The 25,630-nt window shown below is 40.9% G+C and overlaps 1 protein-coding gene across 1 annotated transcript; it reads right to left on the bottom strand.

The window, feature by feature from the left end:
- Positions 1 to 549: 549 nt before the first annotated feature.
- On the bottom strand, positions 550 to 24,450 carry LOC126481864 (synaptic vesicle membrane protein VAT-1 homolog). Its single transcript, XM_050105823.1, has 5 exons — positions 24,343 to 24,450; positions 14,416 to 14,599; positions 6,419 to 6,676; positions 771 to 1,012; positions 550 to 699 (listed from the first exon to the last, which is right to left on the bottom strand). The coding sequence occupies exons 1-5, from the start codon at positions 24,448 to 24,450 to the stop codon at positions 550 to 552; spliced, it is 942 nt and encodes a 313-aa protein (XP_049961780.1).
- Between the last annotated feature and the right edge of the window lie 1,180 nt (positions 24,451 to 25,630).

A 25,630-nucleotide genomic window follows, 5' to 3' on the forward strand; every position in this document is an offset into this window, starting at 1 on the left:
TTTTTAAAGCTCATCGACATTTTTAAAGCTCATCGACATTTTTAAAGCTCATCGACATTTTTAAAGCTCATCGACATTTTTAAAGCTCATCGACATTTTTAAAGCTCATCGACATTTTTAAAGCTCATCGACATTTTTAAAGCTCATCGACATTTTTAAAGCTCATCGACATTTTTAAAGCTCATCGACATTTTTAAAGCTCATCGACATTTTTAAAGCTCATCGACATTTTTAAAGCTCATCGACATTTTTAAAGCTCATCGACGTTTTTAAAGCTCATCGACGTTTTTAAAGCTCATCGACATTTTTACAGTGTCTCTTTTTTGCACAACTGAGACACTGTACTCGTTTTAACGTTGTTAACGTGTAGAAGGAATATAAAATATTGCAAGTTTTAGTGAGTGTCACTAATTTCGCAGGTTTCAAAGGCGATTCCTCGTAGATTCTTGGTCAACAATTCAGCTATGTGCGTCTTTTATACAACCTGGCGTGGCTGCTACCCGTGTTCGCACCTCAGGCTGCACTTTTGATGCGGCCACCGCCCTCGGGTCACCGCGTGGCGACGCCCCGGCCCGCCCCAGCGACGCTTGCAAGCGCGTCGTCTCCTCGCACTCTCAGTTGGGGAGAGTCCTGCTGAACGACGAGCAGCACCTTCCCCAAGTTCTCCCTCCTCCACAGCTGCGCCAGCGCCTCGCCAACCTGGAATAACGTGCAGAAGATACAGGTAACGTTTCCACGTTCACATTAGCCGCTGTTGCGTGAAAACTCACCCTTTCGAAATCTAAAACGGAGTGAATACGAGGTCTTATTGTGCGCTCGGCCCGCAGCTGGAAGACGTGGTCGAGTATGGAGCGCACTTTCTTCTGGTTGTTTTCGAGATAGTGACCAACGTTTAGCCCTGATATTGCGTGATTCCTGCCGATTATGTCTGCAGATGGTATTCGTTTCGTATTCCACGTTGATCTTAGTCCCCATAAGGTAGTTTTCGGGTACTTCGCTGAGCTATTTGTACCTGGAACAATGTAAATAAATATAAGTTGCGAATTTATGTACGTAACAGAGACCTTAGTGATTATCAATATATTCTCCTTACACTATTTACAACAGCCCGCCAACGCAGGGGTGATTTTTCGATTCCGCGACTGCAGAAAACATTTGGTTTTCAGGCTAAGAACTCATCGAGGCATGTTCGGAACGCATTTTCATCCAGAAAGGAAGTTCCCTGTACGTCGTTCGATAGAAAGCGGAAAATGTGAAATCTGAGGGCGGAAGATCAGGTGATCATGGTAAATGCAGAATGACTTCAGAACCGAACTCCTGTACAGTGTTTTTTGTCAGTCTAGCAGATTGAAGGCGGGCGTTATCGCGGAGTAGCATCACTTCACGCAGTCTCCCTTGTCGCTGCTCTTGAACTGCGTCTGCAAGACTTCTCAGTTGACTTACTGATCGATCGATTGATTGATTGATGGGGATTATGGGACTACGGCGAGGTCATCAGTCTCGCAATTCGAAAGTTACTTGCTTAAGATATAGGGTTCGCTAAAAGTGGGCGGATCCAGTCAGAGTGGTCAAACTATAAAGCGAAGAAGTTAAAACACACACAGTAGAAGGCATAAAAGGGTAGGCCAAATAAAAAAAAAAAACTGGGAAAACTGAGGGAATGGCCACGGGTCCCAGACCTATGAAACTGGAAGAGAGAACCCAACCACAATCACCCTGTTCCTGCACTAGGTGTAAAGTAAAGTCTTATAACTGAAAATATAAACCAGTTTGATGCAGGAAACTGAGGACCACGTCAACCATCAGTAAATCGTCTGGAAGTATTAAAGAGAAGTAATCTGGAAGGTTATACTTAGTGCGAAGGGCCAAAAGAACGGGACATTTCCCCAATATACGGCATACCGCCATTCTGGCACCCCAGCCACATTGTGGGGGGTGGCTCGATCGGCAAGAAAAACCAATGGGTGAGCCTAGCATGACCGATGCGTAGGCAGCGTAAGGCAGTGGACTCCTTCCAAGAGGAGTGGAAGGGGGAGCACCAAATTGCAGTGGTCTTCTTGATTGTAAGGAGTTTATTACTGAGAGCTGTAGCGCACCACATGTGATTCCACTTTTGGGCAGAGAGATTTGATGTGTATCCGCATATCTGCACCTGAAATCATGGAAGGGAATGGACACGACGTATCTGTCTCTCAGCCAAATGGTCAGTCATTTCTTTCTCTGGGATACACACGTGATCTGAGAGAGAGAGGAAGGCAACGGAGGAGACGACACGGCCAAGGGCAGAGAGATGATCATGGATAGCAGACATCAAAAAGTGACGAGGGCAGCATCAGTCTATAGCCTGCAAACTACTCATTGAATCGGTACATATTAAAATACTGCAAAGGGAGACCTGAGAAGACGTCTCAGTTGTTGACAGTAAATGTCAGCAGTGATGCTTTCCCCCTCGGGGAAGCAATTCGTAGTTGACCGCACCGTCGCTGTTCCAGCAGCTGCATAATTTTTTCTTTTGTGGACGCACGCAGTTCTTTGGAGGGGGAGTTGCTGCTTTGTTTGGGCTCATCCGTTCCTTTCTTTTCCTAATTTTAGCATAAAGACACCATTTCTCGTAACTAGTAACGATACGGGATACGACTGGTTGATTGTTTCCACGAGCCAATTTACAACGAGCAAGCAGAGGTGCACAAATGGCCTTCCACTAATTTTTGTAATTTTCGCTTAGAGCATGTGGTACACATACATGTGGTTTTTGAATCTTCTCCATTGCATGTAAATGTCGCACGACAGTGGAATGATCACAGTTCAGCACATTTACCAGTTCTCGATTACAATAACGCAGATCACTGCGGATTAATGCGTTTAAACGATCTACTTTAAGCCCCAAAAGTCTTCCTGAACGTGGAGCGTCACAAATTTCAGAACGATCCTCCTCAAAACGAGAGAAACGTTTTCCTGTCGTGCTGTGTCCAATGGCACTATTCCCATACACGGCGCAAATGCTTTTTCCGTCCGCTGCTGTCACCCCTCTTTCGTACTCTCAAGAATATGTCGGAAATGCCCGATCTGTGCACTTGGCATTCCATTTTATAGCGACCACAGCTCCACTCACTATATCCAAATAACAATATGTTAAGTCAAATGACAATGACCTACAAATAAAAACTGACAGTCAATAAATTAACCTATACTATAAGTTAACCTATAGTATAAAAAGTAAAATACCACCATAACATGAGTTAAGTTACTCTCCTCTTGATAGAGATGGAGATATTCGCCGAAAGCCTTAGGTATCACTCGAAACCGAGGTTGCAAGAAAATATAAACAATGTCATATTATGGCTTCATTAGTCGTATGTCGATTAATATAAAGTCATACTGGAAGAAATGACTGTCAGGCTGATGCGCTATGGAGCAAAAGCATGTATTCACTACGCAGCAACTCTCCTTCAGGACGTTGACAAAACAGAAGACGCCACCCAGCATTCCTAAAAGTCGAAGTTGCGGCATCTTACAGCTCTGGCGGAACTTCTGGAAGAGATTCGAAACAGGAAAACCGCAACAAGTACGTCGTCGTAGTTCGGTGGCAATGCCCAGTCACTCCAGCCTGCTATGGTCTATGGGGGCGAGAATACTGCTGTTGGAGAAACACTTGTCGATAACGCACCACTTTACGTCAACTATCTGCTTCTGCACTGAAACCAACACACCCCACCCGCAACATGCGCCGCCAGATCTGGCGGATTACCGCTGATGCTGGTACGCTCCAGCGACCTTTGTTGACGTAACTGAGGGCACCAACCAGATTACCATCGACAATCACTGCTCTGCAACTGTCATAATTAGTTCGCCATTCAGTTCAAGCCCACCACCACCACCACCACCACCACCACCACCACCACCACCAAAACCAAAACGTCCAGGTGAGGGAAATGGCACTCCATCCCGATATACCAGCAACGAATCAACCACCACGACACAGGTCACGTATGTACTTCTACAACCCAACTTTTATCTACATCCAAGATTAATTGCAGGTTCCATGATTTGGTTGTTTCGGCCTGGAGAACGTTTACCACACTAGTACATACATTTTAGTCAGACCAACAAGAATAACACTTACTCTGGAATGAATTTGTAGACTAACTATAGAAGCAGGGTGTGATGTTGTGTCTCCCTACGTTTCTAGATCTGACTTTCTATCTTTAACAATCAGATCCTACAGGAATGGAAAGACAATGTGGCAGTGCTCCCACTAACCACTACATGTGCAGTCCCATATCCCTAGGAAGCCATGGTTTTCTCAGACGAATAGAAACGTATACATCTACAGTAACTGTCAGGTTGGGATACCGATTTTACCCGCCACATCTGTGCGGAATGAAAATATCTCCAAACTCTGGAGCTCAGCCAGATGAACTTTTACGCCCGAGTGGTGAGGTAATGGAATGCTAAGCATTATAAAGACAGCTGAACGAACTTTACACGGAATTAATCAAAGCAGGAATACAAATCACAAGTAGTGTACTACAAGAATACTCTGGTAGTTACTCCGAGAGGACTAAATTATCCTGGCTCCGTTCTTGGAAAAACGGATACCGAACTCTAAACGAGATATAAGAACACTAAGATCACTACCAAAGGTTGTACCTTACTCTTCTGCAGTTTGAACCAGATATGATCGTCATTACGTAAGTCGTTTCAGCTTCACGTTACTAAAGGATTTACGCTGTTTGAACTTTAATAATTCTAATAAAAATAATAAGAACTATGAATTTTTAAGTCACACAGATGGTCAAGACATCACTGATGTTTTACTGTTATTGTTGAAAACGTCCTCCATCGGCAGCAATAGTGTGTGCAACGCTGCGGAACAGATCGACGCAACACACACGTGTTATGATTGCCACTGCAATAGATTCACAGGCAATCACAGTCGCCTCTGCTCTTTCATCCAGCGTACGTGGCTTTCCGGAGTAGACTGTGTTCTTCGGAGTTCCCCATGGAAAGAAATCTAATCGCGTTACATCGGAAGATCTGCTTGGAAACTCTACACTTCCTCGTCGGCCTGTCAGCCTCTCGAAAAATATTTCATCCGGGGATTGCCACACGTCACGACGATAATGTGACGGTGCACTGTCTTCTTCGGAAAAAAATATGTTCTCGTTACAGCCGGTACAATCCGTTCCTGCATCATGGTGAAGTACCTTCACCAGTCACTATTCTTCCATAAAAAAAAGAGAGAGGTCGATAAGTCCTCTGACAGACATGCCGCGCCACACTGACAACCCTTGAAGATTATTAACAGTTTGTTATTCCGTAACATGGGCATAATCTCTTGCCAGTACACACAGTGATCTATGGTTCCATTCCATTTAAACGTCGCCTCATCACACCAAAGAATGATGTAAGTCAGCTTTTCAACATCGCAAATTCATTCACGGAATTCGAAGCGCCTCTCTGGATCATCGTCGTATGGAACAACCTGGGAGTGTACGGTTTACACATTGCTCTTCTTAAAATGCGGTGAACACTATGTGCTGACACGTGACACGCGCGCAACTCGTCCTATGGACTTCTCTGCGGATGTTGTGAGAATTTTTACCATTGCGTGCACCGCTCTTTCGTCCGCTGATTTCTTCCTGCCCTACAGTTTTTTCTTCTTATCACGTAATTTTGTTATTGTTACACGTGACGGTGGCGCAGTACCAAACTCCGCCATGCATTGTCTCTGCACTTTCACGTTTGCATATTTCCAATAAAACATTGAAATCCACTACATTTGCTCGGAAGACAAGGTTCTAGCCATCTTATTTAGTATAGTTACTGGCAACTGAACACGAAAAACAAACAAATGGCTACTCACACCAATCAACAGGTCACCATGTAGTCACAACGTAATCACAATTTCTAGATCACGTTATCATTAATACTTCTTCAGTTATTAAATTTCAACCAGTTCAAGTCCCTTTCTGTGACACTCTGTATATCTGGCTTGGTTAAGAAATTATTTACTAAGAGACAGTGTCTATATTATTGTAACATGCCGTTGTAAAACACATCCACCAAGTGAACAATGGCTAAATAAACATCGTCACTGCTAAACAGAGTCATGCAACGCTCAAGTAATGCCAGAAATCTGCTACACAATAGCAATACCTTATTAGAGCTCCAGGACCAAAATGAACGTATATTTTATCCACAACGTTTGACAGTACGTAACTATATTTAGAAGGTGGAATGAAAGGTATATAATACTCCCTGGTTCTACTGGATTTCCTACCGCCAAGACTGGCTCTTTGTAATTTCGTGGACATCACGTTTTTAAACAATAAGAGTCGCAAATCTACCATCAACTAGAGACAATAGTCCTATTTTTATTTTAACAGCTTAATTTTCTTACGGAGAGTACACTCACCAATGGTAACCAACCTTCCACACGGTTTAAGCAGACTTAAACACTTCGTAATATCTGCTCCACCGGCGCTGTTTATCACTAGGTCTACTCCATCTGGGTACGCTTCCATAATGTTGCTTACATAATCTTGTTCGTGGCGAAATACACGCTTCACGCCAAGATATCTCAGATTGACATGTTTCGAAAATGACGCCGTCCCCAAAATTGTGACTTGGGGAACTGTTCGTGCAAGCTGAATTACAGCTGTACCAACGCCACCTGCAAATGAAGGTCAGTAAGCTAGTTGTTACACCACACAAAATGTAAAGAACGTCCTTAGTTTTAAAGTTAGTTTTAATGAGATAGTTGTAACATTAACTAATTGAATAGCTCATTGCATATTGCTTAATTCTAAGAAAAGCAGCCGCAGTGAAGAAGTACTTTTAATTTATGGATGTTTATTGAAAGAATACAAGGCTGCACGGCATGTGTTAGTATACGATGTAATGAACACAGTACAATAAGCAACACTAACCCATCCACATTTGCTGCACAGTTGAGACAGCAACCACAAAATACCTAATATAGAAGGATCAGTTCAAATATTACGTAAGTTACAGAAAGGAAAAATCAAGGATGTTACGGAAGAAATTTACATCCATCTAAAAGATCAGTAAGAGTTTTAAATGAGCAAAAAGTCCTGCCAAATGGGAAATCCCTAGACAGCTTTCCATCAGTTCCACGGCGAAGCATTACGGAAGCATAGCATGTAAAACTATGGCTACACTCATTCATAAATAAGACTGTATTGCGAATCATCACACAACCGTAAAGCAGTTTTTACTCGACACTCTTAGTTGTCACTACTGTTGTATTAGAATACTGTGATGGATTTCATATACAAGATCTTTGTACCAACTATTCAAAAATGACGTGCTCCCACAATAACTGAACAAATATTTACAAGTTATTTTAAAGAAATTACGTAGTCATATTTACACCAGCGATGAACGGCAATTAACTATAACTGAGAACAAAAGCATATGCAGGTTAAGTAGAAAAATTTCTGTAAAGTAACTATAATCTTCCTAGTGTTAAGTACGTTAAATATAAGAGATCTGCGACAACTGCTCAAAAATAATGTGCTCCTAAAATAGCGTGAACATCTATGATTTATTTTATAAGAATAACATGTCATAGGAGCAACGACGCATATGACTGAAGCTACTACTAAAAAATAATCCATAAAGTAAGTTATAATGTACCTATTATATCTACAGATATGACTTGTCCCAACATCAAAGTCACAAGCGTCACTAAGGTATCCTATGTATGATACTTCCAATTTAGATATTTGAAAATGGCCTAAGTCCGAAAGTGTACAATCGTACAGGAAATAAAATTGCACCTGAAGGCTTTAAGAAACCTTTCAAAAAATTCATCGCTATTGCGGACCCTATCGCATTGAAAATCTAGATTTGATTTTTGACATACTTAGAACCACAAGAGATCTATATCGTACAAGAATTTCATCCACTTTATACGTAACATGTGAGATACTTTGAACTGATTTTCTATCGCCCTGGAAAGCAGTGAGCTTAGGTGTCTCCATTCAGATTGTAATCCTACTTGTAGCGACAACACTTTAACATCAGGCTGTAAATGTCCGCTGCCAACTAGTTTTAGTCTGACTACAGTCAAGCGCCAACTGGATCAAAGGCTAACTAGAAATAAATACAGCCCTAACTGTTAACAGGCTGCCACATTTTCTCTTATTGGATAACACTTCAGATAGCCCTTAAGCCATTGTTACGAAAGTTATTTGGTATGCAGACCAGTCCATGTGTACCTACACCAATTTCATTATAGCATACAGGAACTGCATTGTTGAGCAGTACGCCACACTCCACACATCATACCCTTGTGCAGTGAAGCTTAGCGGTGACTATTAGTATTCGTGGCTAATGTTATTTACAATAATTTATTTACAAATGTGTATTCCCTTCCCTTCACCCTGATATGTACGCTATGATTATACTCTGACGAAAAAAATAGCAACACCAAAAGATAAGTAGAGTAATGAAATTTCGGGAATACATTTACTTAGCTAACATATGTAAGTGATTAACATTCCAAGATCATAGGTTAAACTAAGCGCGAGATAAGCCACTCCAAACGTGAAATGCTGTCACATGAATAACATATTAACAATCAGAATGTTGCATGCAAGCATGCAAGAGTGTCGAACAGGCGCCGGATGTCAGTGGGATGGCGTTCCATGCCTGGGCACCTGGCCAGTCAATGCAGGGACGGATAACTTTTGTGGATTACGCTGGAATTGTCCGATGATGTCTCACACGTGCTCGATTCGAGACAGATCTGGTGATCGAGCAGGCCGGGCCATGTCGAGACACTGTATGGTATGTTGTGTCAGAAGAGCAGTATGTGGGCTAGGTTTATGCTGTTGGGAAACACCACCTACAACGCTGTTAATGAATGGCAGTACCGGAGGTCAAATCTCTAGACTGACGTACAATTTTGCAGTCAGGCTGTGTGGGATGACAAAGAGAGTAATCCTGCAGTCATACAAAATCGCACGCCGGACTATAACTTTTAGGTTTAAGTCCAGTGTTTCTAGCAGACAGGTTGGATGCAGGTCAATTGACCGCCTCCTAAATAACACATGGCCATCAATTGCAATGAGGCAGAACCGACTTCCATCAGGTAAGGCAACAGACCTCCACCCTTCTCTCTAATGAACTCTCGCTTGTCACCACTTAATACGCAAATGGTGATGGTTTGTAGTTGTAGTGGGACTTTGAATTTCGCCGCGCAACACTCGTTCCCTCAGATATAAATTATACCGTCGCAGCTGTATGAGCGCGCGACGGCAGAGAAAATACAGGGCGATTCAAAAAGAATACCACAACTTTAAAAATGTGTATTTAATGAAAGAAACATAATATAACCTTCTGTTATACATCACTACAAAGATTTAAAAAGGTTTTTTTTTCACTCAAAAACAGGTTCAGAGATGTTCAATATGGCCCTCTCCAGACACTCGAGCAATATCAACCCGATACTCCAACTCGTTCCACACTCTCTGTAGCATATCAGGCGTAACAGTTTGGATAGCTGCTGTTATTTCTCGTTTCAAATCATCAATGGTGGCTGGAAGAGGTGGCCGAAACACCATATCCTTAACATACCCCCACAAGAAAAAATCGCAGGGGGTAAGATCAGGGCTTCTTGGAGGCCAGTGATGAAGTGCTCTGTCACGGGCTGCCTGGCGGCCGATCCATCGCCTCGGGTAGTTGACGCTTCATAACTAACCTTTTTCGTAGGACTCTCCATACAGTTGATTGTGGAATTTGCAGCTGTCTGCTAGCCCTGCGAGTCGATTTTCCTGGGCTGCGAACAAATGCTTGCTGGATGCGTGCTACATTTTCATCACTCGTTCTCGGCCGTCCAGAACTTTTGCCTTTGCACAAACACCCATTCTCTGTAAACTGTTTGTACCAACGTTTAATACACCGCCTATCAGGAGGTTTAACACCATACTTCGTTCGAAATGCACGCTGAACAACTGTCGTCGATTCACTTCTGCCGTACTCAATAACACAAAAAGCTTTCTGTTGAGCGGTCGCCATCTTACCATCAACTGACGCTGACGCCTAGTCAACAGCGCCTCAAGCGAACAAATGTACAACTAAATGAAACTTTATAGCTCCCTTAATTCGCCGACAGGTAGTGCTTAGCTCTGCCTTTTGTCGTTGCAGAGTTTTAAATTCCTAAAGTTGTGGTATTCTTTTTGAATCACCCTGTATATAAGAAAAGGAAAGTACTAAAAATGTAACTTTTTTGTTTTCTATCCGTCTTTTGTCTCTCGAGAGCGGAAGCTTAATGCAGACGTAAAAACTTATTAGCTAGTCTTGGTCTGATTAAGAGGAAAAACAACTTATTGATGTGCAGACGTATTGTGGAAATTTCTATGAAATTCAGAGGATGGAAGCAGCAACATAAAATACATTGCATTTAATCTCAAGACGATTTTGATTTGTATAAATTAGTGATTCCTGGACGATTGCAAGATTTCGGAGCAGCTACTACTTTTCACGCAGAAACGAAGTGGGAGATTTTTGAAGACCTGGACGCCGCACGAAAGAAGACATGTTAACATGGTAAAGCATGAACTCTTATCTACGCCATTTCCCCTTTTAATCACATTTTGTTATTCTCTGTTCTCTGTCAAATAATTATTGTAGTGGAAATTGGTTTGACTTTTGCTCAGAAACGCCACAAGGACCACCCCAACAATAGCTTTTCCGAATCACGAAGTCCGGCAACCTTTCTGTAATACGAAATCCGATTTGCATTTCATTCTTTCCCTTTTTCACGGTCATTAACGATTTTAGAACTCCCTTTTTATTCACCATTTCTTCCCACGTTTTCAATCTCTTTTCGTCTCTTCTCTTTTCTTTTTTATTAAACACTACATAGTCAGTGGAATGCACGCTACAGGACTCCTGGCTGGGAGTTGTCCTTTGAGTGTGAGATTTGTAACAGTACGTTGTGTCACTTTGGTGGGAACTGCTGCTCAGATTGCTGCTGCCGTCGCAGTAAGATGCGCCACAGCTCCACTCTGAACACAATGGCCAGCCCTCTCCGCAGTGCCACGTGGCCGTCGGGAGCCGTGTCTTCTTGCGACCGCACATTCTCGTGACAACCGCTGCCAATTATCACGTACAATGGCTCGATTTCTGCCAAGGGTTTCTGCAGTATTGCAGAAGGAACATCTAGCTTCTCGTAGCCCTATTACACGACCTTGTTTAAACACAGTGAGGTGTTAAAAAATGGCGTCTTTGTCGACTTAAACGTATTCTTGACTAACATCAACTCACTATGTCCAACTTCAAAGGTAACCAACGCTCACGACAATTACAACGAGTGTTAAAGGCAAACCTGATATGCAACCGTACAGTGGCGCTACTTTAGGCGCCCGTCGCAAAATCTGAGTAGACATCACCTCTCAGATGCAGAAATACGCCTTCCAACTTTCGCTTATGTCGCACAACTCCTTGGTGTTGCGATTTTTTTTCCGTCAGTGTAGGTTGAACGTCACCTACATAATGGTTGAAAATAGAAAATGAAATGTACGAGTTCTACGAACAATCTTACTGAAAGTAGTACAACTTTTTGTGATTGGCTCATTACGCTATTTATAAAATAAGACTGGTATGAAGGTGTTTTAGTAGCTATGTCTACTTCATTATTTTCCACGTAAATTATACTAGGAACTTATCAGGAAGCTTCGGTTTTGACTGATAACTATTTGTTCGCCTGCTTGTCGCGTTGGTACCATTAGTTCCAGGAACGAACTTACGTTGAGTAATGACTCATCTAAGATTTACAGCTTATGGTCGCCCGTCTTCAGTTCGCCATCCTATACACCTACATCATAACAGGAAGGCTTCCACATAACCAGTCTTCCTACTTGACACATTTGCTTTAAGTCTTTCTTTTCTTCTCCCTCAAGCATTAGAGTATGCTGCGACTGCTTGATACACTAATCTCTTGCGTCTACCAATTTAGGTATGTACTGTAGCAGCTGTTTTGGACTAACAAGGGGAGGCCGCCAATTGTGAAATTCAGATTCGATTCATACTGCGCATAATAAAAGCTCATGGCCAGAGGTGTAATGTGGCAAAGCACCAAGATGCACTTCTCAGCCGTTGTCGAGAAAATCGACAGTTAAAAGAAACCGTTGCGGTGAAATACTCTCTACGATTTATTATTTCCTACAGTGTTGTGGCGTAGCGGTAAGCGCTCGGGTTCGTAAACCGAAGATCGCCTGATCGAATCTCGCGCCATGCAATTTTTCTTTATTATTAGTTTTTTGTAATTCAAACATTAATGAATTGATTATGCATGTTGGTGAAGGCGGATCGCTCTCCAATTGTACCGCCTCCATTTTTCAGTTTGTTTAACGGGGTGTACCAAAGCTCTCACGTTCGCACCGATTTTCGACGATGTTATAAGTTGCGCTAGGGACCGCATCTACCTTCTTTCGAAGTTAGCAGGCAACTACGCTGTTATGCGGCAGCTCGTTTCGGCCCATTCAACATCTGTCCTTCAAGTGTAACGAGCGAGTAACGGAGTTTATATTTCATACCTGCCACAGCAAATTTGTGTTCGTGGGGTCTCTATTCTAATTCGAATGCTTGACTTACGCCATACGTATTCGTTTCGGAATGTCGTTTCTATGTCTTTCGTTAACTATACGTGGTTAACATCATGAAGACAATTAATAACATTTGTGAAATACAACTTTGCGGAAAACATAATGATGTTCGAAGTCGCCAGTTTTTCCACGACAAACGACTTTCAACAACCTATTATATGCATAATTGTTGCAACTGATTGCCGGGAATTTTATATATATAATCAGTGCGGACGTGAGAGCTGTGGTACACCCTGTTAAACAAACGGAAAAATGGAGGCGGTACAATTGGAGAGCGATCCGCCTTCACCAAGATGCATAAGCAATTCATTAATAGTATATATATATACATTTATTACAAAAAACTAATAAAAAAAATTGCATGGCGCGAGATTCGATCCGGCGACTATCGGATTACTAATCCGAGCGCTTACCGCTGCGCCACGACGCTGTAGAAAATTGTTATTCGTAGAGAATATTTCACCGCAACGGTTTCTTTTGACTTGATTTTCTCGACAACGGCTGAGAAGTGCATCTTGGTGCTTTGCTGCATTACACCTCTGGCCATGAGCTTTTATTCTGCGCAGTATGAATCGAATCTGAATTTCACAATTGGCGGCCTCCCCTTGTAAGTCCATCGCACTTTTTATACCTTCCTTTCATTCACTCCTGTATTCCTTAACTTTTCCTTCCAAGTGGCATATCCCTATATTCTTCCGGATGGTCTCATATTTTAATCTGCCTCTTCATGTTCCTCCCTGGACCGTTCTCATGAATCTCGGCTACTTTGACTACTGTGTGTTCTGAAGTTAACTGTAGTTTTCACTTCCGTAGTCCACATTAAACTGCTGCAAATTTATAAAATTTTAGCATTTTTTACTTTCTCTTTTCAATCTGTTCTTCAACAGTCACTTCACCGACGTATCATGTCACAGCCCAAGAACCTGAAGGTGTTAACTAGTTCAATAGTTTTTATTTTCCAATATGTATTTGAGTCTAAAGGGTTTTGAGCCATGAAACGCTATGATTTTCGCTGTATTTCTCAATATGCTTAAATTATGTTGCATTCTTATTTAATAAACTTCATATGGTGCTCTGTGCAAGTTTTCTTTGTTATCCGCAACCAAGCAAGCGTAAGATTTTTGATAAAATGTCTCCCTTTGAAGCTTTTCTGTATACTAAATATCATAATTCGTTGTCTTCATTCCCTCAAAACGTCATCTAAATACAAATTAAAATTATTGGTGAAATACGACGCCATTACATCTTTGGGCGGGTTAAGGACACCTCTGACTAATCAAAGAGACTGTCTGTGATACAATATCCAGAGTTAACGTCTGTCTTCAGGAGTTATGGGAACCGGGGTGAGGCAAAACTTTTTTTGATGTATGTATTATGTCTCAGTGTGTTTTGCAGTTTGTTAGTGTTGGAGAGTTTGCCTGTGAAAGTAATGCAAGCAGTGAGTGTTTTCTATATGAAAGTTCGCTAAATGGTTTATATTAAATACTCTTCACTTCTTTCCTTGTCGTTCCAGCCACTGGGTTTCCTTAAAAACATTTGGCCGAGATATTTTTGGATTTACTTACTTCAGAGTAAGTAGGTGAGCAACGGACACAAGTTTGTTCCCGATAAAGGGATAGTAGCTTTTTACTGTATTCTTACTAACACATGAACATTAGAACATTGGTACCAGCCTTGGTTGGTTTGCTTAATCCTCATCACGATTCTACTACGTAGTAGACTAACTTCTTGCAATCACTATGTAATACAAACATAATATTAAACATTGTGTACATACCTCCTATGGATTGCATGAAAATGACATGTTTAGTCTTGAGGCGTCCAAATTCGAACAAACACAAGTGTGCTATCAAGTAGTTAAGTCCGAGACCCACAGCGGTTTTGGGACTAATATATTCCGGCAGCAGGTAACAGTTTCTTCGTGGAACTTGGATGGTGTGACGGAAAAGACCACCTTGCATCTGCAAACAAAGAACTTTTTGTCCCACCTGGGACAAATCCATGGTTGAAAAACTTGTCACGACACTGTTAGGCGAGGTGCATCAATAAAAATTATTTTAGTCTAATAACTGAACGAGGTAAATAGAGCACTACTGAGTTGTTCATAGTCTATTTAGATTAGAGATTAGATTAGTTTCTCGTTCCATAGATCCTTGCTGAGGAGATCCTCGTGGATGTGGAACATGTAAATTTTTTTTTAAAGCTGAAATAATACTAATAGTATGAATATATACAATACATCATTTGTTTCTATTAAAAAATTCGTCAATGAAGTAGGAGTTGGCCACTAGTAAGTCTTTCGGGCTCCTTTTAAACTGATCTTTATTTGTAACTAAATTTTTTATGTTTGCTGTATGTCATAACTGCTCGAGAGAAAGGACGTGGGTCTCTAAGAAAATCATGGAATTCCGTTGTCTGCCTTTTGACTGACCTGCGACCAAACAGTTCCACAGATATCGAACTACAGTAAAGTTTAAGTTACACTGCGTTCCACTGGCAGGCGTACCTGCTCTACTGAACAGTGAGTGTGTGTGTGTGTGTGTGTGTGTGTGTGTGTGTGTGTGTGTGTGTGTGTGTGTGTGTGTGTGTGTGTACGTTGAGATGAGTTATAAGAATTAGAGGCTGCTGCCTTCGTAGAAGCTCTCAGATTGGCGGGAAGTTTCGCCAGCGACACGAATTTTATTATATTGACAGTGTAGAAAACAACCTACATCACAAATTACAGTCCTTCCCAATAAAGCGTTATGAGGGATTCTGCGCAATTTTCAGTGAGTGTAGTAAATCAGTTGCATTATTTAAAGTAATTTAAGTTATTGCAGACATTTTATTTACCATAAGGTAACAATTTTTCAACCGGTTATGCAGAGCATATACATTGTGTGTCGCGACTTTGTGTGTGCAGACCAGCTGCTCGTATAAAAGCGAACACTACAGCGAACTGGAAATTTCCCCACTCATGGGACGAAAGCTCTTCTGTCACCGTTACATGTTGGGCGTCAAATCGTCTAGCAATGATCCATTATATTGGGAATTACCTCAGTTACTAAATCTGACAGAGTAAGTCGTACTGGATGAATACATCCAAACCACTACACAAATATCAAATAGTATGGTAAAATCCTTGAACATTCGACACCAGAATATTCCACCACTTTTCACAGAGGTCATGTTGCTTCAATAAAACGATCTCTGTTCTTAAATACTTAGTGCTTTATAAGACCAGTGATGTAAGAGTGAATTGAGCGCTGCTACACTGTCGAAAATCTGTCTTAGCTGGCACGACTGGTACAAATTTTACACAGATGGTTCCAGGGTGTGTGTCTCTGCAGGGGTCACATTTATATGACCAAATAGGATGAGAGCAGAGGGACAAAGTTCGTTTTAGTGAAATCTGCATTGTTGCCAAATTTATCCAAGATTGTGGCTGTCCTTGAGTGGATGCCCACCTCCTCTCTGTGGTGGTGTGTGTGGCAAGATCACCACCTGTGAAGACATTGCTTTCTCCGAAAGTCGATATTTTCTTTCTTTTGTGCATTACCTTGTCATAGTAAGTATGTATCCTTTATTTCAAGTATTCTTTATTTGTTAATACGTCATACTGTTTCATCATTCATTTTGCTACTGTTTTATATTTTATATTGTACGAATATGAATGTTCTGGTTTTATATGCTTTGTAAATCTTTGGTTAGGCTAGGAGAAGTACTGTGTCATCGAGAGAGCGAACGAACGACTATCGATAGAGAGCGTGCGAGTTGTTGTTGTTGTTGTTGTTGTTGTTGTTGTTGTACGCGGCCGGTAAAAAAAAACGTGAAAAGTTCAGTGTTAAAGACGGTGATACGCGGAGGAACAATTAATTACAGTGCGTCCGCTGTATTAATAGGAGATCGGGCATTATTAAGTGAACAGTAAAACCTGAAAAGTATATCGAATGTGTGCGGTGACGATTTTACAAACTGTGTGAACTTGTGACAATTAGCCATGAATCAGACACTGTGGTCGTGCGGAGACACTGTTAGAACTGCGTGAAAGTGGAACAAACCATAAAGATTTGATCAAGAAACATACATTATATCGTCCAAACTGTCTTAAAGACGACGACGCAAATTGAACTGATGTTTAATGGACTGTTGTAGCGATAAACACATGTGACTGTTTTCCTGTAGCAACACGGTGAAAGAACTGTGCGAAGTACTGGCATTAACTGGATATATATGGTAAATACCAAAGACATTGCATAATTCCGACCTACCGGCACCGCGTGATTAATAAACTTTTAATAATAAAACGTCGCGCGCGTAACGACAACGCACACGCTGGAACTATTATTATCGAGCCAGTGCTGCCAGCTGATTCGACTACAACGGAGACGTGGACCACCGCCGTAACTGGAATATTAATGAAACAGGAGGATCTATCATTATCTTCACGTCACGAACCAGGGCTCACTTCACACATCGTCCGCGCGGACCACCGCTGACGTCATCGCACTGTCTGCAGCAACAGTTAAGACATTAAAAGAAAATTATTACGCTTTCTCTCATTTCAAAATTAAAAGACAATTGCAGTTAAATTAACTATTTTAAAAATACTGTCGCAATATCTCAATTTCGTTTAGTCCCAATAAATATTCTTTCCATTATTTCGTCTTGTTGACAGTGTTGAAAACCCGCCAAATTAAAGTTATATTAATAATTTTCTTTCAAAATTCTTTTCAGACATTTGGCTGCTCAATTTTATTTTGATGTTTGTAACTTCTTTTGGAGGGAGTACATATTTTTTGTGTTGTAAAATTAGCTACCACAAAATTACATATATTACCAGCTGATGCTGTCCGCCATCACTGCTTGAAAACCACCTATTTTCTCATTGGCTGTCAACTTCAAAACGAAATTACGTATTTCGTGGGCATCTAGCAGATGCGCGATGTCTATGTAGGCTCCTACAATAATTTGTTTTTACTTTTGCAGGTTTACTGGAATTCTATTGACTAAGTGTCCATTTGGCCCCGTTAAAGTGATTTAATGTGTCGCATATATATATAATAATTGTACTGAATTACCTGATTTATTTTTTTTCGTTCATGACTAAAAGGGGTAATCAGATTCCTTGTATAGATCATGTTTTATTGTTTAAAATGTTTTTTTTTAAGAAGTAGAGAACCAGTTTCGTTACACACTCCACTCCTCCCCTCTCCCCTCCCCCACATGTGAATACGCGGAAGAAGGCTAAGTCCGTGCTGAGCTGCTGGAGAGGAAGGACATAAGATATTGCCTTTATTTATTCAATTTATTTTTGAGAGTGTTAACCTGCTGCTGGGTTGTCCACATTCCGCCACTCCCAAGCCCACACTTTTTTGATTGTGTATGTATATGTTAGGCTTGAAGTTTGAAGACTGACTACTCCAGTAAACAATACTCCACCAGAGGCTGCTCAAAACCGTCCTACAGCCACCCCTCACAGCCCCACTTGCCACCTCCCCCCACATCCATTCTGTTGCTGATTGTGTTTGTGTGTATATGTTCACCGTGTTGTGTGCCGCAATACCACTCCGAAGTGTTGGGAAACTGTGCTTTAGCCGTTGCCAGAAGACTTATCTCCTACCGTTCTACAAGTGTACAGCCGCTGAGGAAGTTTACGCAGGTATGTGGTATGAAGGGATAGGGCAATGAAGTATCACTGAGGTGTAGGAAAAGTGTCTTCCTACGGATCTACAAATGTATAGTTGCTGAGGAACTTTTACACAGATACATGGTAAGGAGGGATAGAGTAACAAACAGTGACAGTAGTGTAGGAAGACCAACACACACCACCGCAAATGATGTAAAATGCCTCATTGCTCTAATTACACATCAAAATTGTCATGAAAAAAGCTCATAAACAACATATGACACTGCAGCATACGCACTGGGAATTTAGAATAATTATTGTAATAACAACTGCCTGCAAAAGATCTCGCCAGGAGAAAGGGGCGACAGCTGTACATGTCTTAACATCGATGTGTGGCTACAGAGTAAGCAGCTTAGGGCCAATCTTTCCTCCCCTCCTCCTAATCTCTCCTCCTTTGCATAGAGAGAGACACTGGTTTTCCATGTCTGTTCTAGCCTGTCGCTGATGGTACACAAAGAGGTCCATCCACTGTAGGTGCTACGCTTTGGTTGATGCTGGGTTGACAACGATATACTGTTTGAGGTCTCCAGATATCAAATGGATTTTAAGGATGTGCCGACCCCTGGAACAATAGGAAGTACTTTATTATTCACCACGAGTGGGGCAAAAATAACTATCTGGGAAAAGAACAGCAAACAGCATTCCAATGCCCTCGTCTACGGGTCATGGTGGAAAGGGGCAGCTCCAGGGCATGCAATCGCCAGACGGGGGTTGAGGGTCGGGCGCCTTCAGCAGCAGCCATTGAGGTTGCTGCAAGCAATATGCCGGCACTGACCACTTCTAGCAAACTCAATCTGTGTCGTGCTATCTTAGCCTCCAAGCGCTCAAAATTAGTGTGTGTTTGTCTTGTAAATAAATTATTATACATATGAGTGTTAATACATTTCAGACGAAAAATATCAATATGGAACAGCAGCTTTTATGCTAAATATTCGTGTGTCGGAAAAAGACAGTCATTTTTATACTGAGCAGCAAGTTATAATTTGCATTCCCTCCCTCTGCGTTGTTTCCTATCAACCAACTCAGTAAAACTACGAATTATCTCTACGGTACTGTTGTCGATGACGAATGAGCAAATTGTCGACGTCGGGGCTCTGTCACTATCATTTGTTGTATTTTCCTCACTTTTACGTATTCTCCATTGATTCTTGCAGTTTTACCACGTCTTCCATAATTTTAACGCATTTTAACCAACTTCTAGAGTTCCACACTAGTGCTCTCGGTGACATGTCAACAGAACTTCTCATTGTGTGTATCTCGTGATGCTAATGATATTGCAGCCTGGTTCTCAATTTCTGTTTTATTGTTAAACCACCCCCTCCCCTACTTTGCGAGTGCTATATGAATGTGAACATATCGTGAGGCCTGCTACACCGCCTGCATGACGTGACACAAATACTGTTTCATAGTGTGGAAAATGCCAGCAGCAGAGGGTGGGGGAGGGTGCCAACAATAAGTTTCTTAGTCAAAACTCTATATAAATTTGGTGAGATATTGTTATTGGCCTATTTTCTTATGTGGTTGGGAGTCACGAAGTATTCTCGTATTTGTAGGATAAAATTGGAGACAAAGATCTCACCAACACCTTTTACGATTACCATCTCAAAAAATGAATCATATCGACATCAGCACTCTGCCCTCTACCTCGAAACGAGCTGCCCCTTCGTTGAACCTACCGAAAACGATCTTGAGAAAAACCCTAGATGGTCCCTCTACGCTTCTTTTAACTGTTCCTCTGTCTTTAACCAGCCCTCTCTGTAAAAGTGTCTAATTTTGAACTGACCAGAAGTAGGAGGGCACTAGACTCTGTACATTCAACGTCTCTTGAAGCAAGAAAATTAGCCCAGCTCTACGTAATCAATCACTTTTGATTTTTTTCCAGAAAGAGCATAACACTTGTTGCTAACTTGCAGAACCGACCGGCGTTGGTGATACGGACTAGTATTCTAATTTCAATACCATAACTTCTGTTCTGCAAACACTGTTCCATACCAGGCTTATTCATCATCTCTCTAGGTGCGTGCTTGCTGAGGAGGTTAGCACTAGTTACTGATGTGTAGTACATATGAGCCTGTAACATTTGAGTGTGTTGTTGTGATGTAACAGACAGTTAAGAAAATGAAATGTATGGTTTATGCATCATAGAGCTACAGATGGAAGGAGTTTGAAACATTTTACCTAAGTCACTTTTGGTACCAGTTCTGGAGTGTTAATCTTGTGTTTGGAGTTTTGGAGTCTATACCAAGAAGGTACTGGAAAGAGAGAAATAATAGAACATAAACATTCACTCTTAAGGCTACAAAATTCTTGACTTAAACATGCTATAACGTCAAAGCAGTGTGATTAACTATGGTGACAAACTTCTATATGACAAATCTACACACACACACACACACACACACACACACACACACACACACACACGCACACTTCCGCTAAAACTCTTGTCATACTCCTCAGTTTATTTTAATTAATCACATCCAGTTAATTTTTGTCACTATTCCAAAACCTATTAATCACTTTTCATCATAGCAATACTGTCTTCTACAAACAGCACTTTATTCCTTAACTGGTTAGTTGATATATACTAGTTAGTTTCCTGCTAAACCACATCAGCTATCATTTACTTCACAGATCCACAACATACTATTTACCAACACAGTAATACCCTGTTCTTCCATAAGTCACATCCTTTCACAATCAATTTCCTTGTTCCAATCCTTTCATTCACATGTCACCTCTAGTAATCTTTACCTTACTTTATTTCCTTGTTAATTACTTTATGCAGTAGTCAAGGACCTCATTATTACTCTTTGAAATTCCTTAATACTTTTCTTTATTTTGAATTTCTTCTCATTTGCAATCATTAATTTCAGTATAATACCCCTTGATACCTCAACTTGTTTCCCAATAGTGAAGAAGATAAAGAATGATAGAAATAGTTCAGGAAGTCGAAGAAGAAGACTGACAATATGAAAAGAATATTAAATAATATCAGTAACTTTGATACTTGATCGTCAGTCACCTGGTACTGCAAAGAGTGCAACACTGAGGTCTTTATCCTCAGCTCGTATACAATTCATGCAAATTCTGTACCTCTAGTTCTATTTTTTCTGGGCTGTTTCTAATTATTCTGGATCCACCCCCACTTCTTCACTATACTTGTTACATCCTATTTCTCTCTTTTTGCGTAGGTTATAGGAATACTGCCTCTTTCCTCATCTTTCAGGTTCTTTTTCCTAGGAAATGGTATACAAGCTGCTCTCCTATTTACGCCCAAAATCACAGAATCATTTAAATCCAAATTTCCTTTTTATTCATTAAAGAAATCTACTCCACTCAGTATGTCAATGCTCAAACCGGAAATTATCAGAAAGTTGTGACACAACTTGATGCCATTTATGTTAATAGGTAACAACTTAATATTTAACACTCGTCTTCACTTTTCTAGCCGCTACAATTATTTGGATATCTGACGTGCATTACTATCAATTATTCCTTAATAGGTAAAGCATGTAACAATTTCTGACTAACAGCACAAAGTTCATTGGCATTGTCAGCTAAACACTGCATTACTTCGCCTTGTATCCTCAAACTAATTACAGGTTGTCCTGTCTTTTCCCCAGTATTACTGACTTCAACTTCCTCCAGAAAATCGTGTACAGCTTCCTTCTACCAAAACCACCTCTTTGGAGATTACAAACACATTTGCAGAATTGCACACACTATCCATCTTTTCAATATTATTTTGTCAATCTGTCCACTAATGACAAATCAAAACACTCCTCATTCACCTCTTCTCTTTTTACCGCAATTAATTTTCTCACAAGCTCCTCGTATTCACTATCATCTTCAACCACCCATAAATTCCTATCAACTGACTAACGACCATTGTGGTCATCACCTGATTGCACTTCTATTTGTACACATAAATCTTCATTAATTGCTTGTAATATTTCCTCCACACTTTTCTCTTACAGCTCCTGCAATTCCTAAGTATCTATGGTCTTCCCTTCATGAGAAGATTCATCATCAGTTTCTCTGTACACACTTTTCTGTATATCAGATTATTTGTCATTTTCTTTTAAATTATTACCATATTCTCTGTACTGTTGTGTTCACTTCGTTCCTTCCTATTAAGAAACTCTTCCAAGCAACCGTTGAATACGGGTATTCCAATTTCATTAGTTTCATTAGCTTCAGCTGTATTACTCCTGTCATTTCTAATTTCCAATACCTTGTTCTCATTATATGCAAAGCGAATGGTTAATGGATTCAAATTGCTGGTACCCATTCCGCAAATGCTAGCCACTTCAGAGAAGGGATCTAATTTTACATAATCTGTGTTTCTAGTTCATTTCCTACTCTTATCCCTAAGTGTTGTCTGTTTTGAAAATCTTCACTGCCACGTCTCTGAGAGCGCGACCCATACATAGATCTATGCCATCTATTGCCTGATATACGAGGTACTTGCCGTTGTATGGCGCCATCTCCCGGCTTCTTTCCTGTTATTGTTACGAAACATGCTCATTCTGTTCTCATTAACGGTGTGACGTGTTTCTAGGTTTCCCTGAGGCCTAAAGTTCATGTTTACGTGCTGCCCTTCCTGTAATAGTTTTTCTACCTCTTTCAAGTAGTTAATTAACTTTTATATATCGTATACGGAAGCAGAAATAATCAATTCATAGGCAGCTTCCAATCTAAACCCATAATAATCTGCTCACGCTCTAATTTATTGGTCGAATACGAGAGATTAGTAAACCACTGTAATGCTACACTTTAAACTTCCTGGCAGATTAAAACTGTGCCGGACCAAGACTCGATATCGGGACCTTTGCATTTGGAGGGAAAGTGCCTGCAGGAGAGTTTCTGTGAAGTTTGGAAGGTAGGAGACGAGGTACTGGCGGAATTAAGGCTGTGAGGACGGGCTGTGTGTCGTGCTTGGGTAGCTCAGATGGTATGCCGGTACGGTAGCTCAGCGTGTTCGGTCGGAGACCTGACTTGTCTGTGTCACAAAAAAAAAAGAGTGAAGGCATCACCAACTGTCATGTGATGTCCGCTACGACCAAATACAACGAACAGTAACGAACAAAATGGAAAAAAAGAATGGTAAGGCACATGCCCGTGAAAGGCAAAGGTCCCGAGCTAGAGTCTCGGTCCGGCACACAGGTTTAATCTGCCAGGAAGTTTTGTATCAGCGCACACTCCACTGCGGAGTGAAAATCTCGTTTTGGATTTTTACACTTTCTTTTCTAGAATTGAACGTTTCCCTAGCCCAGAAACTATTTTGTAACTACATACACTTCTACGTACCCCAATATTCTCTGAAAAACGCTTCTTTTAACTTTTCTAATGTGTCACACTCTCCAGTGCCACTGCAACTGAATACCCTATGTCCTAGCTCCCTCCATGAAATTTGGCGTAAGAAACCAACCTTTCCTCTACCAGGCCACAAAGTGGGTAAAACATTTTCAAAGTCTTTCCATAAAACTTTTGGCTGCACATTTCCAGACGGGTCAAACGCAAAAACTATTTTTAATATAAACAACTTGAGATGATTCTGTCACCAAACTACGATGAGTTCTAATGTTATGTTTTTCTGTAGATAATCTATTGTTATGTTCTTACAGTTTAGTTTGTACTGTTTCAACTTTATTATTCAACTGATCATTAGATTCAACCACTTCTACACTATCAGACGCATCCTCATAGATTTTAAACAATTTGCACTTTCGGCATTAATTTTAATGTCTAAAGCTTCGTGGTCATTTTCCACACAAACTCTACAGCAGCAATTCTTTGCTTACTGTTACGTACATCCTCCTTAACGTGATCTACACTTTGCTTGCTTACAATAGCAACCTCTTAACTGACTTAAGATTTTGTGACTACGTCTTACAATCTTTCTCAACCTGAGAAATTTTTTCGTCAACCGTGCTATCTAACAGATGTAAATCTTTTTCCACATTTTACTTTACTCAGCAACCTGGTTTTACAGTTTCACATTAATTTCAGATTTAAACTGATTAAGCTTACCAGCCATCCTGTAACACTACTAGACTGCTGTTTAAGCTCGTTAGACAAAATCTTCTGTGCTTCTGTCTGTTGTTTAGGCTCATTAGACTGTTCTATTTTCTTATCCATGTTGCTCGTCTCGTCTGTTATATATTTTTATTTATGTCGGTAAAATTTTTGTTGACCTCAGTAAAATAGTTATTTACCACAATTAAATGGTTTTCATAGTGCAACAAGCGTTTCCTGCATACTTTCTACTCTGCTTTCTTCAGACGCTATTCTTTTTTCTACTTTCGAGAGGCAGCAGATCAAGATGGGCATCTGTTTCCACACTCTGTTGTTCCTTTACGTTACAAGGACCAACATCAAAAGCTTATTTTACCCTCAAAACACACACACACACACACACACACACACACACACACACACACACACACACACACACACACACACACACACACACACTAAACTGATCCTTATTAGTTTCTCTCATAATGACAGAACTGTCACACACTTCCATAATTACAAGTCTTAATACAAGCACACAGTTGTGTGCTTAGTCGCGACTTGTTTTGTGTACTTTTATGATCTCGTTTCTCAGCAATACCAGTTTCACGCTCTGTATAATTTTGTCACCTCACTACGCTGCACCGCCCACTTCCAAAACTTCCCGACCGACGCTACGAACTTCTACAGCTTTTAATTTCCAGACGCGGTGAACCACATGCAACGGCGCGGTTCAAAATGGCTCTGAGCACTACATCTGAGGCCATCAGTCCCCTAGAACTTAGGACTACTTAAACCTAACTAACCTAAGCACATCACACACATCCATGCCCGAGGCAGGATTCGAACCTGCGACCGTAGGAGTCCCGCGGTTTCGGACTGAGCGCCTAGAACCGCTCGGCCACCGCGGCCGGCACGGCGCGGTTATCTGCATGTCGTTCTACAGAAATAATGTCCACTCACCTTGCGGTGGTTTCTTCTTCTGCAGTACGATCCACGCTCTTTGTCTGTTAGAAACGAATATCTCTTCTACTGGTGTGTTGTTGTAGAACAAGTAGCATTACACGAGTCGAACGGGCAGAACAAATGTTTTTCGGGATCAGATTAGTTGAGCCATTAACTATAAGGTAGTTTGAGAGTGAAAACTTCAATGTATTGCCATATTTTGACACAAAACACTGCCAGGACCGTGATAATACAAAGTTACAGTTTCGACATTTACATACTATCACATTTATTCGCTATAGTGGCTACCAAAAGGATTAACTAAAGGATTATCTGTGACAGAATGTTCGTTCAAATA

This window comes from Schistocerca serialis, chromosome 5 (assembly GCF_023864345.2).
Source record: "Schistocerca serialis cubense isolate TAMUIC-IGC-003099 chromosome 5, iqSchSeri2.2, whole genome shotgun sequence".
Taxonomy (NCBI): domain Eukaryota; kingdom Metazoa; phylum Arthropoda; class Insecta; order Orthoptera; family Acrididae; genus Schistocerca; species Schistocerca serialis.

Bases quoted from the DNA above. Each gene is read 5' to 3' on its own strand.
- LOC126481864 (XM_050105823.1), bottom strand. From the start codon at position 24,450: ATGGATAAGAAAATAGAACAGTCTAATGAGCCTAAACAACAGACAGAA. The intron at 1,013-6,418 runs GTGAGTGTACTC...ACATTGTTCCAG, and splicing joins TGGAAGGTTGGTTACCATTG to GTACAAATAGCTCAGCGAAG. The intron at 700-770 runs GTGAGTTTTCAC...ACGTTATTCCAG, and splicing joins CCGTTTTAGATTTCGAAAGG to GTTGGCGAGGCGCTGGCGCA.